Here is a 17,029-nt window from a genome sequence, read left to right on the forward strand (position 1 = left end):
TTCTTACAAAGGAAATATAATCTCTTATGCTTTAACAGGTAATCAATGAATATTTTGGATATTGAAAAGATGAATGAATTTTTTATAATTGTTTTTCCATTGTTGTATATTTAGAAAAAAGTGGAGCCATTTGCCAGCGTTCTTAGTTTGCCATACCCATTCATTTCAGAAATGAGTAAAGTTGCCGTATTTACAGGGGTGAGTAACTTTTTATATCCTTTAGTTTTTTGACACATCACATTAATCAATGATTAGAATAACTGAATAGAGTTAGAGAAAATTCTGGCATCCCCCTAGAATATTTTCCCCATGTGAAACTCAAAGCAGTTAAATGGCTTATTTGAGGTCATATTATTAGTTTGAGAAAGAGCTGAGCCACAATATTAACTTCATCATTATTATCTACCATTTTATGTTTCTCACAAGAGAAGAATTTATCCTACTAGCTGCTGCGTCCTGCTGAAACTCTCCAAACGACAAAAATAACATTGACTTTAAAGCAGTGGGCCATTTAGTGCTGTGAAGACACAAAAACCACACTTTTAAAATGATCTAGTCTGTAAAGTCAAGAAAGTCACGGCAATAACGAGTATAGTAATACAGCTCTTTGTCATTGTTTTTGTGTTATGCACATTTGTTTATAACATCCTGATGAATTTATTTTGTAAACTGTTTTTCTTCCTGCCGTCTGTCTCACTTACAATGAAGAAATTCTTTGCTTTTTCCCCCAGAAAAGTAGAGAATATAGCTCTTAGAATGCCACAAAATTTGAGTAAATAGTGACATATTTTTACAGTAAGTCCAAATGGTATAAATGAAGCATATAGAGAAAAAACCCAAATACTGTGTATTTTTCTTTTGGATTTTCAGACAGTAGGCTAAATTTTGGCTCTCATTTCTTAAATTTAAAAACCTTTACTCTTACAATACTGGATTGATAAAATGTCTCCATTTAAAGTAGCAAAACTAAATATATTTTAATCTGTTATTTTTGGAAAATGATGTATTGATGACATTGGAGACTTAGGAACACTTGGTGGGTTTTAAATATGCCATTTGGACATATTTCCTCATATATTAGTCAAGAAATGCCTTCAGTTCAGTTTAGTCACTCAGTTGTGTCTGACTCTTTGCAACCCCATGAATTGCCTCATGCCAGGCCTCCCTGTCTATCACCAACTCCCGGAGTTCACCCAAACCCACGTCCATCGAGTCGGTGATGCCATCCAGCCATCTCATCCTCTGTCGTCCCCTTCTCCTCCTGCTCCCAATCCCTCCCAGCATCAGAGTCTTTTCCAATGAGTCAACTCTTCGAATGAGGTGGCCAAAGTATTGGAGTTTCAGCTTTAGCATCAGTCCTTCCAGTGAATACCCAGGACTGATCCCCTTTAGAATGGACTGATTGGATCTCCTTGCAGTCCAAAGGACTCTCAAGAAATGCCTTGCTATTGCTATTGCTAAGTCGCTTCAGTCGTGTCCGACTCTGTGCGACCCCATAGACGGCAGCTCACCAGGCTCCCCAGTCCCTGGGATTCTCCAGGCAAGAACACTGGAGTGGGTTGCCATTTCCTTCTCCAATGCATGAAAGTGAAAAGTGAAAGGGAAGTCGCTCAGTCGTGTCCGACTCTTAGCGACCCCATGGACTGCAGCCTGCCAGGCTCCTTCGTCCATGGGATTTTCCAGGCAAGAGTACTGGAGTGGGGTGCCATTGCCTTCTCTGAAGAAATGCCTTAATCGCCTACAAACTAAGCTTGTTCTGAATGTACTATCTCTGATGTATCTAGTTGAAAACTGATGCACTTTCAATTAAAAGTAAAAAATACAGTTTTTATTTTGAACTGTGGTATTTCTGACAAAATACTTGAAAGCAGACTGAATTTGTTTAAAGACTAATGTTCAAACTATTGTATTTTTTGGTAGAATGCTTCAGAAATTAAAATAGCAGAAGAAAATGGAGCTGCATTTGCAGGAGGAACTAATCTCATTCAGAAGGTATGGTATTGTTTTCTTATTCATTACTTACAGAAATTGTTCTGTTATCTTTGCCATCCATTGATTTATTACATGTGGAATGTAACTACTCTATTCATATCTTTTGATAAAGTGGTTAGTAGAGCTTTACAGAACAAATGATTTTCCTAATCTTTTGAGTCTCAAAATCAAGCTAAGAAAAAACTATCCAGACAGCCTGATATTAGTTATATTTGATTTGTATTTATGATTTTTTTGTTTCTTTCTTATATGTGTTTGTGAGAATTTAATGGATAGACTGGAAAGGACAGTATGACTCTTGTGGTTTTAAATGTGAGATTTAAGGTGAAATCTGAAAGGTAGCCTATATGGATATCCTATTCGGAGGGATTGGGGGCAGGAGAAGAAGGGGACAACAGAGGATGAGATGGCTGGATGGCATCACTGACTTGATGGACGTGAGTCTCAGTGAACTCCGGGAGTTGGTGATGGACAGGGAAGCCTGGCGTGCTGCGATTCATGGGGTCGCAAAGAGTCAGACACGACTGAGTGACTGATCTGATCTGATCTGATTCATATTTCAAAGGCCAGATGTTTATTTTGCCTTATTGGAGTGCAAAGTGTGATTTACTTTAGTCGATTACAAAGGACAGTATCTGACCTCTATAATATGGTACTTTTGGTTACTCTTAAATTTTACCACACCTGCTCTCCCAGCTCCATCAGTTCAAGTGGTATAGGCAAAAAAATGTTATGCAGCCTACCTTGAGAAAATAACAAAGAACTGGTGGAGCCCATTTGAAGCAAAGACATTTGTTTGTTTCAATTAATTTATTTATTTTAATTGGAGGCTAATTACTTTACAATATTGTAGTCGTTTTTGCCGTACATTGACATGAATCAGCCATGGGTGTACATGTGTTCCCCATCCTGAACCCTCCTCTCACCTCCCTCCCCATCCCATCCCTCAGGGTCATCCCAGTGCACCAGCCCTGAGCACTGTGTCTCATGCATCGAACCTGGACTGGCGATCTGTTTCACATATGATAATATACATGTTTCAGTGCTATTCTCTCAAATCATCCCACTCTCGCCTTCTCCCACAGAGTCCAGAAGACTGTTCTTTATAACTGTGTCTTTTGCTGTCTCACATATAGGGGCATCGTAACCATCTTTCTAAATTCCATATATATGTGTTGGTATACTGTATTGCTGTTTTTCTTTCTGACTTACTTCACTCTGTATAATAGGCTCCAGTTTTATCCACCTCATTAGAACTGATTCAAATGTATTCTTTTTAATGGCTGAGTAATACTCCATTGTGTATATGTACCACAGCTTTCTGATCCATTCATCTGCCGATGGACATCTAGGTTGCTTCCAGGTCCTGGCTATTGTAAACAGTGCTGCGATGAACATTGGGGTGCACGTGTCTCTTTCAATTCTGGTTCCTCTGTGTGTATGCCCAGCAGTGGGCTTGCTGGATCATATGGCAGTTCTATTTCCAGTTTTTTAAGGAATCTCCACACTGTTCTCCATAGTGGCTGTACTAGTTTGTATTCCCACCAACATGTAAGAGGGTTCCCTTTTCTCCTCACCCTCTCCAGCATTTATTGTTTGTAGACTTTTTGGTGATGGCCATTCTGACCAGCGTGAGATGGTACCTCATTGTGGTTTTGATTTGCATTTCTCTGATAATGAGTGATGTTGAGCATCTTTTCATGTGTTTGTTAGCCATCTGAATGTCTTCTTTGGAGAAATGTCTATTTAGTTCTTTGGCCCATTTTTTGATTGGGTCGTTTATTTTTCTGGAATTGAGCTGAATTGAGGTTGTATATTTTTGAGATTAATTCATGTCAGTTGCTTCATTTGCTATTATTTTCTCCCATTCTGAAGGCTGTCTTTTCACCTTATAGTTTCCTTCATTGTGTCAAAGCTTTTAGGTTTAATTAGGTCCCATTTGTTTATTTTTGCTTTTATTTCCATTACTCTGGGAGGTGGATCATAGAGGATCCTGCTGTGATTTATGTTGGAGAGTGTTTTGCCTATGTTTTTCTCTAGGAATTTTATCATTTCTGCTCATATGTTTAGATCTTTAATCCATTTTGAGTTTATTTTTGTGTATGGTGTTAGAAAGTGTTCTAGTTTCATTCTTTTACAAGTGGTTGACCAGTTTTCCTAGACCCACTTGTTAAAGAAATTGTCTTTTCTCCATTGTATATTCTTGAAGCAGACATTTATTTTTTTAAAGATGTGGGAAGAAGAGGCACATCTCTCCATGCTGTTCTTCAGAACTCTGCATTCAAATGGGTATATCTTTCCTTTTCTCCTTTGCCTTTTGCTTCTCTTCTCTTCTCAGCTATTTGTAAGGCCTCATCAGACAACCGTTTTGAATTTTGCATTTCTTTTTCTTGGGGATGGTCTTGATCACTGCCTGTACAATATTATGAACCTCTGTCCATAGTTCTTCAGGTACTCTATCAGATCTAATCCTTTGAATCTATTTGTCACTTCTGTATAATTGTAAGGGATTTAGGTCATACCGGAATGGTCTGGTGGTTTTCCTTATTTTCTTCAATTTCAGTCTGAATTTAGCAATAAGGAGTTCATGATCTGAGCCACAGTCAGTTCCCTGTCTTGTTTTTGCTGATTGTATAGAGCTTCTTCATTTTTGGCTGCAAAGAATAAATCAGTCTAATCTCACTATTGACCATATGGTAAGGCCATGTGTAGAGTCTTCTCTGGTGTTGTTGGAAGAGGGTGTTTGCTATGACCAGTGCGTTCTCTTGGCAAAGCTCTGTTAGCCTTTGACCTGCTTCATTTTGTACTCCAAGGCCAAATTTGCCTGTTACTCTAGGTATCACTTAACTTCCTACTTTTGCATTCCAGTCCCCTATAATGAAAAGGACGTCTTATTTGGGTGTTAGTTCTAGAATGTAGGTCAAGAAGCAACAGTTAGAACTGGACATGAAATAACAGACTGGTTCAAAATAGGGAAAGGAGTACGTCAAGGCTGTATAATGTCACCCTGTTTATTTAACTTATATGCAGGGTACATCATGTGAAATGCTGGGCTGGGTGAAGCACAGCTGTAATCAAGATTGTCGGGAGAAATATCAATAACCTCAGCTATGCAGGTAATACCACCCTTATGGCAAAAAGTGAAGAAGAAATGAAGAGCCTCTTGATGAAAGTGAAAGAGGAGAGTAAAAAAGTTGGCTTAAAGCTCAACGTTCAGAAAACTAAGATCATGGCATCCAAACCTGTCACTTTATGGCAAATAGATGGGGAAACAGTGGAAACGGTGAGAGACTTTATTTTCCTGGGCTCCAAAATCACTGCAGGTGGTGACTGCAACCATGAAATTAGAAGACGCTTGCTCCTTGGAAGAAAAGCTATCACCAACCTAGACAGCATACTAAAAAGCAGAGGCATTACTTTGCCAATAAAGGTCCACCTAATCAAAGCTATGGTTTTTCCAGTAGTCATGTATGGATGTGAAAGTTGGATTGTAAAGAAAGCTGAGTGCTGATGAATTGATGCTTTTGAACTGTGGTGTTGGTGAAGACTCTTGAGAGTCCCTTGGACTGCAAGGAGATTAAACCAGTCAGTCCTAAAGTAAATCAGTCCTGAGTATTCATTGGAAGGAGTTATGCTGAAGCTGAAACTTCAATACTTTGCCCACCTCATGGGAAGAACTGACTGATTTGAAAAGACCCTGATGCTGGGAAAGATTGAAGACAGGAGGAGGAAGGGACAACAGAGGATGAGATGGTTGGATGGTATCACTGACTCAATGGACATGAGTTTGAGTATGCTCTGGGATTTGGTGATGGACAGGGAAGCCTGGAGTGCTACAGTCCATGGGGTTGCAAAGAGTCAGACACGACTGAGTGACTGAACTGACTGAACTGAATTGCTTTAAGTACATTTTGCTTTAATTTTAATACATGTGAAATGTCACAAGTATGCTTGGTTCTGAGGGATTTTAAAGTTGTTTCATTTTTACTTGTCTCTAAATTGTGATTTCCATCTATAGAGTTTTGTGATATTTTATGATATCATCTTAAAGGCTACCTGGAGCATAACTTTCAAACATAATTTTAATTTAATCCAAAGGAAAATGTTTTAGAATCAGGATTAGAAAATCTTGGCTTGGAAATTTCACATATAGTTCTTTGATGTTTCAAAATTGCCTCTGCTTTCATATTTGTAGTGATGAGAGCCCTGATTTTGGAGCCAAACTGCCTTTGTTTGGTTCTGGGTCTGCCACTTAAAAGTGCAGACTGATTTGTCCTCCCTAAGCCCTGGTTTTAGAAACGGCAGAGGATCCAGAGATCAAATTGCCAACATCCTCTGGATCATCGAAAAAGGAAGAGAGTTCCAGAAAAACATCTATTTCTGCTTATTGACTATGCCAAAGCCTTTGACTGTGTGGATCACAATAAACTGTGGAAAATTCTTTAAGAGATGGGAATACCAGATCACCTGACCTGCCTCTTGAGAAACTTATATGCAGGTCAAGAAACAACAGTTAGAACGGGACATGGAAAAACAGACTGGTTCCAAATAGGAAAAGGAGTACGTCAAGGCTGCATATTGTCACTCTGCTGATTTAACTTCTATGCAGAGTACATCATGAGAAACGCTGGGCTGGATGAAGCACAAGCTGGAATCAAGATTGCCAGGAGAAATATCAATCATCTCAGATATGCAGTTGACACCACCCTTATGGCAGAAAGTGAAGAAGAACTCAAAAGCCTCTTGATGAAAGTGAAAGAGGAGAGTGAAAAAGTTGGCTTAAAGCTCAACATTCAGAAAACGAAGATCATGGCATCTGGTCCCATCACGTCATGGGAAATAGATGGGGAAACAGTGGAAACAGTGTCAGACTTTATTTTTTTGGGCTCCCAAATCACTGCAGATGGTGATTGCAGCCATGAAATTAAAAGACGCTTACTCCTTGGAAGAAAAGTTATGGCCAACCTAGATAGCATATTGAAAAGCAGAGATACTACTTTGCCAACAAAGGTCTGTCTAGTCAAGGCTATGGTTTTTCCAGTGGTCATATATGGATGTGAGAGTTGGACTGTGAAGAAAGCTGAGCACTGAAGAATTGATGCTTTTGAACTGTGGTGTTGGAGAAGACTCTTGAGAGTCCCTTGAACTGCAAGGAGATCCAACCAGTCCATTCTGAAAGAGATCAGCCCTGGGATTTCTTGGGAAGGAATGATGCTAAAACTGAAACTCCAGTACTTTGGCCACCTCATGCGAAGAGTTGACTTATTGGAAAAGACTCTGATGCTGGGAGGGATTGGGGGCAGGAGGAGAAGGGGATGACAGAGGATGAAATGGCTGGTTGGCATCACTGACTCTATGGATGTGAGTTTGAGTCAACTCCAGAAGATGGTGATGGACAGGGAGGCCTGGCGTGCTGCGATTCTTAGGTTGCAAAGAGTCGGACACGACTGAGCGACTGAACTGAACTGAAGCCCTCAACTTCCTTGCCTAGAATGTGTGGTCAATATTAGTACTTGCCTTGTAGGGTTGTTGTATACACTTGGTGAACTAAACCATGTAACGTGTTTAGCACGTTACAAGTATTCGAAGTATACTTAGTACATTACAAGTATTCTAAGAATACTTGTCACATGCCAAGGATTCTTTTTATGTAAATTATTATTGTTCAGGGCTTCCCACGTAGCTCAGTCAGTAAAGGATCTGCCTGTAATGTAGGAGACCTGAGTTTAATTCCTGGGTTGGGAAGTTCCCCTGGAGAAGGAAATGACAACCCACTCCAGTATTTTTGCCTGGAGAATCCCATGCACAGAAGAGCCTGGCAGACTACAGTTCATGAGATCACAAGAGTCAGAGACAACTTAGTGCTATCTTTCTTTCTATTATTGTTCAGGGGAGCATAGTATGCCATTTAGGGAGTAAAGAATTTGTATAAAGAAAAAATAGTAACAGGAAAATAAAATTCCAGAATCATGCTTAATTTTGCTAGAGTTCAAGTTTTTATAGTTTAATGTGTAACCCCAAACTAAGGCTTTGAATGACATATTGTGGTAAGATTTTATGCAAAGAGAATCATTGGTAAGATAATTGTTGCCCAGGCAGTATTACTCTAAACAGTTGCTTCAATTTTAAGTCAGCTAAATTTTTAAATGGAGTATACTGTAGAAGTAAAGTAATTATTCTGAGTACCTGCCTGAGTTACTTTAAAATGTCTTCTAAAAACTGAAATTATTCTCTTTACTCTTAGAATGGAATTAGACTACGCATAATAAACTATAAGTAAACTTGTCTTTGACCATCCCACTCCTCCTTTATTTTTTGGAGGCAAAAGGAATTTTCGTTTCAGTTGTCTTGGTGCTCCAAATTTAGAAAGCGATGTGGTTGCTAATGATTTGGCAGCTAGTGATTATTAATTTTACATGTGATCTTGCAAAAATTTCAGCATTTTTTTTCAGTTTTGATGGACATACAAATTCAACTTTTTGGGGACTGTATGAACCACGTACACATCAGTGCAGTGTTCTAGCTTGTAGAACCAACATGAGTAATCAGCACTTTTGATTAACATAACCCCAAGGAAGAATTAAACCTGTTAAATGTTTGTTTATAATGGATGTGGCTATTTTTTAAAAGCAAACATTAGAAAATGTTTTGCTTCTGAAGATTTTCCTAATTGGTAAATATGTTCATATGATCCTTGTGTTTAAAGAAAGGAATTGTGCTTAATATGTATTTTCTAAATTGTAAAAAATGATTACTACATTAGACCTTATTTTTAGAAAAATAAAGCCTTTTCTGTAATCTAAGGTTATCTTTTCCCTTCTGATTTTCAGATTTTGGATGATGAAATTCAAGCAGATTTTTATATAGCTGTTCCAGAAATAATGCCCGAGCTTAATCCATTAAGGAAGAAACTGAAAACAAGATTTCCTAAGTTTAATCGAAGTAAGGGAGAGTTCTTTTACTACTTCAGTACTCTGTCAACAACTTTCTAATATATATGTTTAATTAGAAAACAAAATTGCTAATATATGTGTAGAGTAAATACTATGCTCTGGTATTTCAGTTTTGTGTTACACAAGAACGTGTAGAATTTTTTTCCTTTGGCATTAATATTGGTGATTTAATGTAATTTGAAAACCTAGTTGCTTTATAATACCAGATCTTTAAATTTAGGCCATATTCTTGTTTTAAATTAGTGGAACACATTACCCACTAGGTATATTATCATCATACTATCTTATGTCTCTTTATCAAAACAACACGTATGCTCGTTTATGTTAGCTTTCATCATCTGTATATGCTGGCTTTCTGTGTATGGTTCTGCAGTTATTTTCCCTGAGAAACTTTCCCCTTGTGAATATTTGCCCCTTACGAAATTTAGTAAGAAAAGTACGGGTGCTCCATAAATAGCCTTGTTATAAAGTATGAAGTATTATATGATAAATTCACAAGATGCAGTAGATGTTCATTAGAGGAGGAATTTATACGTAGATGGGGAAATCAGAGAAGGCATCTTAAAGGGGGTGACGTTTAAACTGTACGTTGAATAATTTGATGAGCAGACTAAGAGGGATATTTTAAGTAGAATCTGTTAATCATAGACACTGAAGTAAGTCAGAAATTACAGACTGCATTGAAGAAATATCAGTTAGTTTTCTTTGGCGGTAGTGAATGGTACCCCTACTTTGAAATGAAAAAGAATATGTTAGAAAGGTAGATTGATGCTGTATTGAGCAGAATCTTGAATAAGATCCTCAGAAATTTGGACCTTGATTCTGTATTCAGCAGGACTCTCTTAGAAGTTTTTTTAAGTTGGGGGATTCTTTAGAGCTTTAATCTAGCAAGAGTGTGTAAAATGTACTGGCATGAAATCATGCAAGGAGACCAGTTCAGATGCAGTTGCCAGAGATTAATAAAGGTGAGGCTTAAAGTCTTCATAATGAGTCTGGAGTAAAGAGGACAGATGTCAAAGATAATAGAACTTTGCACTATGTAGTTAGCAATGGACATGTTGAGAGAAAGAAAGGAAAGAGTCAAATGATGCTGAGATTTTTCAGCCTAGGGATCTCTTCTAATAAGTTGATATCATTAATGCAAATGGGGAGTAGGTTTGGGAGGAAAGAGTACATTCACTAGCAGACATAGTTCCTTTTAGGTGGTGCTGAATATCTGCTGTAGATAGATGTTTTTTCAAATAAAATTTTGTAAGGTAAAAGAGCAGATATTTTAAAATTATTTTACTAGATCTTCAAATTTTAACTCTAGTTGAGCTAAAAAAAATCCTGCTAAAATTCTTCATACATGATAGCCACTAATGCTCATCTGAGTTAAAGACCATGTTCTGTACTGTAAGCAAATTCAAATGGACTCTTCAGTTCTTTTGTTATATTGGAGTTTTGTTTATTTTTAATAGCCTGCAATGAATAACACATCCTTGTGAGATATTGGACGGAGGTTTGGTGCTTGTTAGTAGGAATTTCCATTATAGTAGTGTTTGTTTTCATGGAATCACACTACATTCTTTCCTAAATAAGACCTGAAATTGAACATTATTTTAAAAATTAAACCAGAATTGCAGTTGAATTTGAGGGTAAGTCTCTTAAGTTTTTTCCTAATTGAATTCAAGCTCAATAAAGCCAAATAATACTAAATATAGTCAATTAAAAGTAAAACTGAATACCGAGTTTATCTGTATTCAGCTCGCTCATTGCTTTGCACGGTTAACTGGTTTTTCATGGAAATTAATTTTGTCACCTTTGCGAACTTTATCCATTCTTTGAATAATTTTTGGTCTCAGTTTCCTTTAGTGTTGAGGTTTTTTAATTGCCATTTTCATCACAAAATTTGGGATAATTAGTTTTAGTCTGAAAGGTTTTCAAAGAACATTTCTTCATCACAAATAAGAAAAGTTTCCCCTGAAAATGTTTATTTTTATTAGTGGGCTTTACTTTATTTCTGCTTTCATAATGAATCATAGCTTCTGTATACTATGGTCAAGTTACCTAGGTATGTCCCCTACCTCTATTTGCTTACCAAAGCATCTTGGAAAAACAGACAGACCTTTCACCTTCCCCAGCTTTTTCTTCTCACCCCCACACGATCTGTTCAACAGCACTGGCAAAACATTTGTGTTCTTTAAACATGAAGACAAACGATTAACCTGTCAAAAATGTTAAAACAGAGTACACCAGATGTGCATTAGAACAAATGAAGCTTGTTTTATGCATTTTTAGAGCTTATTCAGATTCTTGTTTAGGAACATTTGATTCCCCTTACATCCAACAAAAGATGTAAGGGTAAAGTAGGAATTACGTTTTGAGCAATGGATGGAATTAAAAAACAAACAAACAAGCCCCTGCAGCTGAGCTCATTAGTTTCCCATTTTGTCTTACATTTTGTCTTTGTAATGGGAGTGGGTGTAACTAACTTGGCTGGACTGAATGTGCACATTTTGCAGCATGTTTAATGCTGCAGTTTTGTTTTATTTTAATTGCTTACGTAACTATAAGCAAGTTCTCTTTTTTTCCCAATGCACATTTGGCATATTTTCTTAGTATTTCTTTTTTATCTCATTAAAAAAAAGACATTTAAAACTTGCTTTTCAAAATTTCTTTGGAAGAAATTGGGTTTCATTTTCCTTGTCAACTAGCTTCCCCCCAGTTCCCTGCCACAATGTAAACTCTAACATTTTTTCATATCTAACATAGATATATACATTTTATTGATATTTTAAAAGTTTTCTTTATTCCTAATGTTACTAACATTTACTAAACAGAAAATACTAGTGTGAAAATATCTTGACTTATAAAGCATACTAAGTTGTTGGCAGGTAAGGGACATGATTAGAAAATCGGACCCATTACTGTGTGTTCCTCTTAACACATAGCTCTTAGAACTGAACATCAGTGTTGCAGTTGGGAGTCTTGTCAAAAGGATATTCCAGCAGGCTTGTCTATAGAGTATTCACATCTACTGAGTAGGGCACTGCTTTCTGTAAGGAAGTTGCTTTTGTATTGTATTTGAGAGTAATGGATGTAAAATGATTGAAATCTAATGTCAGTTATTTTTAGCTCATAGATCAACATGCTGTACTTAAGAGTATTGCTTGCATTATTGAAACAATTAGAATTTTTTGGTCATATGAAGAAAAATGATAAAGCAAATGGAATTTTTGCAGGGTAACAAATTTGAAATTTTTCTAAATTTCCCTCTCTTGTGTACTAATAATTTAAAACTATTTATGTGTGAAAGATTCCAGTGATGATTAGGTATGATTATTACTGCTATAGATGAATTAGTGATGTATTACAACTGGTGCTATTGATCTTCTTTATTTCCCTTACTCCAGCCATAGTTGCTTCCTTGCTGTTACTCATACACACCAAGTTTTCTCCCTTCTCAGGTCTTTGGATTCATTGTCCTATCTGTCTGTAATGCTTTTTACTAATTTGTCTGGCTCACATTCTTATTCAAGTATCACCTAGATGGAGAGACCTTCTGTGACCATTCTATTTAAATATTAATCTCCACTTCCCATTACCACTAGATTTCTCATTATCGTATTTTTACCTTCTTTCTTTTAAGGCTTATCAATCTTGGCATCTTACATTTTTAATTTGTGGATGTGTGTTCAATTTCTTCCATTAGCATAAGGGCGTTTTTGGTTTTGTCCACTAGTATAGTCTCATGACCTAGAATAGCATCTGGCACATAGTAGGTACTCAACAAACATATCATATGTGTCAAGCCTTGAATGTGATGGCTATGAACAAGAGAAAGTCCATACGGGTACAGAGTGAATAGTTTTGTTTTCTGCACTAGACAAGCTGACTTACTAAGCATTTATTTTTAATTTAATTAACTCAGATTTCTCTAGTTAAAGAAATAGACCAAAACAAAGCACATAACCTCAAAACCTTTATTTGTTTCCACTGTCCTTTATAGCAGTGATCTTACTTCTTTCTGTTGTCTCATACCAAGTTTCTCAGGCATGTCTCTTTAGTGATTGGCTGTCTCTATTTCCTTTCCAATTGTTATTCTTCCTTACATACTTTTCTCTCATAACTCAGCTCAAATGTTGCTCTCACTACTAATCTCTGTTCTTTCTTTTGTCACATTTAAAGGTCTCTTTTTAATTTTCTCTTTTTCTTGATACTAATTTTTACACTGTACAATATATATATTTTTTATTTTATTTTATTTTTAAACTTTACAATATTGTATTGGTTTTGCCAAATATCGAAATGAATCTGCCACAGGTATATATGTGTTCCCCATCCTGAACCCTCCTCCCTCCTCCCTCCCCATACCATCCCTCTGGGTCGTCCCAGTGCACCAGCCCCAAGCATCCAGTATAGTGCATCAAACCTGGACTGGCGACTCGTTTCATACATGATATTATATGTATTTCAATGCCATTCTCCCATGTCATCCCACCCTCTCCCTCTCCCACAGAGTCCAAAAGACTGTTCTATACATCAGTGTCTCTTTTGCTGTCTTGTATACAGGGTTATTGTTACCATCTTTCTAAATTACATATATATGCATTAGTATACTGTATTGGTGTTTTTCTTTCTGGCTTACTTCACTCTGAATAATAGGCTCCAGTTTCATCCACCTCATTAGTACTGGTTCAAATGTATTCTTTTTAATGGCTGAGTAATACTCCATTGTGTATATGCACCACAGCTTTCTTATCCATTCATCTACTGATGGGCATCTAGGTTGCTTCCATGTCCTGGCTATTATAAACAGTGCTGCGATGAACATTGGGGTACACGTGTCTCTTTTCCTTCTGGTTTCCTCAGTGTGTATGCCCAGCAGTGGGATTGCTGGATCATAAGGCAGTTCTGTTTCCAGTTTTTTAAGGAATCTCCACACTGTTCTCCATAGTGGCTGTACTACTAGTTTGCATTCCCACCAACATACACTGTACAATCTTAACACTTTTTTTTCCTAACTACTCCTCCTTTGTCTTCCCTGCCTCCTTACATTCTACTTTCTTTATCCCTGTCATATTCCCTGGTGAAGAAGAGAGAAGGTACATTAGTATGAAATACCTATATGTTAGTATAGATTATGTTCATTATGAAAATTAAATAGAATTAGGAGAAGAGAAAGGAAAAGAAAGAGGAGAAAAGTAGACAAATGTAAAAGCACAGAGAAAAAAGAAAATAGAGAAAGAGGAGGCTATAACTACATAATCTCAAAGCCCTAAAAATAGTGGGAAAGATTTAATCTTGGGCTATATTGAAAAGCAGAATTAAAGGGTGGCTAGCATAGACCTCCTTCTGTCTTGGCTTTATCTCTCACTGTGACTTTGAAAAAATTTTTGAACATTTTTGTGCCTTTGTTTTTCATCTCCAAAATGGATTTCATGATAACATGTCCCCATGGTGTTTTTATTATAATGTGCAAGAGCTCAGCACAGGCTAAGTACATGATGCATATGACCCTCTGTTACTATTGACTCCCTATAATTCCTAAACTAGCTATACATGTTCCACAATTACTTTTTTCTTTTTTTAAAAAAGTTTTTCCTAATTATTTTAGAAGTCATTCTTTTTCATGGCTTCATATATCGTTTCTACCTTTATAGCTCATTTATTGAATCAGCATATATTTATTGGGTGTCTACTGTGTGCCAGGCAGTACACTTAGTGCTGAAGATTAAAAGATGAATAGATAGTTCCCAGCTTTAAGGAGATGAAAATTGACAGGTGAGAGATAGTAACAAACTGCTGCTCTAAGATGCAGGAAGTGTGCTAGTAGAAAATGTACAAAGTGCTTAGAGGAATGAGGAACACCTTGTAGAATCAGATTATATAAAGAAGGTAGCAGTGAAGTTGAGACTTTAACCATATATAGGCATTTTCTTTCCTGACTTCATGGGGAGAACATTCCAGGTGGAAGAAATGGCCTGTTCTAACGCACAAAAGTGTGAGTCAGCCAGTTGTGTTCAGAAAATTATAACTAGCTTTCTATCGTTTGTTACGTAACATGCTATCAGATAGGTCAGTGGGGTTAGCAGTGATAAGCAGTGGGCCAGATCATGGAGGACTTTGTGTGCCATACTATGGAGATTAGATTTTTATCCTCTGTGAAGGTAGGTGCTGTTGAAATCTATTGCTCAGAGGAATGAAATATGATTTGCTTGCTAGAATGACTCTATATGGGAGCTTTGTAAGTGATAGGGTGGTGATGTGAGGATAATGAAATTTTAAGAACAGAGAACAGTGAGGTAGCGAATGCAGCGGGCTAGGGGGAAGAGGAATAAGGGCAGAATCTGAGCAGTAACAGTGACGACGACGAAGAAGGCTGTTGTGGAATAGTGAGGAGGTAAAATTAACAGGAGTTACTAATTAGGTGTGGAAGGTAAGGGAGAGAGGAGTCTTGAATGAGTCCCTAATGTCCTCCTTGAGTAGTCCAGTGAGTATGATTTTAAAGATAGATACAGAAGAGATGAAGCAGGTTTGGGCAGGACAATAACATCGTGATGAGATAGGAAGGATGGAGGTGGACACAAATCTGTTGTTTTCTGGAAGAAAATGTTAAGATGAAGTAGGCTGTGATAAATAAATGTGCACATTGTAATCTCTAGAACAAGTAAAAACATACACAAAAAGAGGTACAGCTTAAAACTAAATAAAGGAATAAAAATGATATACTAAATTTTTTTCTTGAAAACAAAAGAAAGCAGTGTAGAACAGAGAAACAAATGAGATGAGACAAATAGAAGATGTGTATCAAAATAGAGACCTAAATCAAGCCATATCATTAGTCACATTAATTGGAAATTGAATAAACATTTCAACCAAGAGGCAGAAATTATAAGACGATGAAAAAACAATCCAATTATATTCTGTCTACAGGAGACACACTTCATATTCATACACACAAAGAAGCTGAAAGGAAAATGAAGAGTAAAAATATACCATAAAAACATTAACCATTAGAGAACTGAGTTGGCTATTTTAATACCAGACAAAATGAACTTTTAAGACAAGGAGTTTACTAGAGAAAAAGATGGATATTCTGTAACAATAACAGGACATGCTCAGCTACAGAGAGAGCCACAACATACATGAAGCACACACTGACAGAATTGAAAAGAGAAATAAGCTAAACAAGTACAGTTGGAGATTTTAATGTTCTTCTCTTAGTAACTGATAGAACATATATATATAGAAAATCAGGAAGTACATAAAAGATTTGAACAGTACTGTCAACCAACTTGACCTTATTGTAGCTGTACTTAATAAGTGTTTGGTGTACACTTTTCAAGAGTACGTGGAACATTCAGGTTTAGACCATTTGCTGGGTTTTAACACAAGTCTTAATAAATTTAAAAGGCTTGCAATCATACAGAGTTTGATTTCTGGTAATAACAGTTAAGTCAGAAATCAGAAACTGAAAGAAATGCAAGAAATCTCTTTGCTACCCTATGGACTGCAGTACACCAGGCTTCCTTGTCCTTCTCCATCTCCCAGAGTTTGCCCATATTCAGGTGCATTGTAGTCGATGATGCCGTCCAACCAGCTCATTCTGCTACCAATAATATTGGTTATTAGGGAAATGCAAATTCACATCAACATGTTTTCGTTAAAAAGGGAGAGAGAGAGAGGAAAATAATATGTAAGTTCAAAGGAAGGAGGTTTTCTTTGTGATTGTTTTAGGATGGAACTGGTTTAAAAAACTCAAGTATATTAATACATTATTATCTCTGGTCTGTCGCTTTTTTCCAGTTTGTTATTTCTACGTATTGAGTATTCCATCAACACCTTCACTATAGTATTTTTTTTTTATAGTATGTTTTAATACGGAACTCTTCCTTCTTAAGCCCTGTCCTTTCCCACTTCATTATCATTACAACAGCACTGTGATATCAGACTCAGAATGATGAAGTCATTAATTTGTTCATTCTTTCAGCAAACATTTTTCATGTTGTACTCCTTATTAATTACCTACCTGCATTTGGGTGGAGATACTAAGTAGGTGGTTGGAGAGTCTGAGGGAACTTGTGGCCAGAAATATAAAT

At 36.8% G+C, this 17,029-nt stretch overlaps 1 protein-coding gene across 2 annotated transcripts in view; it reads left to right on the forward strand.

Moving 5' to 3' along the window:
* The window catches only part of MRPL1 (mitochondrial ribosomal protein L1), a 71,609-nt gene that overhangs the window by 24,970 nt on the left and 29,610 nt on the right, over window positions 1-17,029 (forward strand). For both annotated transcript variants that reach the window (XM_061420568.1, XM_061420569.1), the window contains exons 4-6: window positions 115-198; window positions 1,921-1,992; window positions 8,823-8,934. In XM_061420568.1, coding sequence (XP_061276552.1) covers window positions 115-198; window positions 1,921-1,992; window positions 8,823-8,934 — 268 coding nt within the window. The remainder of the gene's footprint in view (window positions 1-114; window positions 199-1,920; window positions 1,993-8,822; window positions 8,935-17,029) is intronic.

The sequence above is a fragment of the Bos javanicus genome, chromosome 6 (genome assembly GCF_032452875.1).
Source record: "Bos javanicus breed banteng chromosome 6, ARS-OSU_banteng_1.0, whole genome shotgun sequence".
Classification (NCBI taxonomy): Eukaryota; Metazoa; Chordata; class Mammalia; order Artiodactyla; family Bovidae; genus Bos; species Bos javanicus.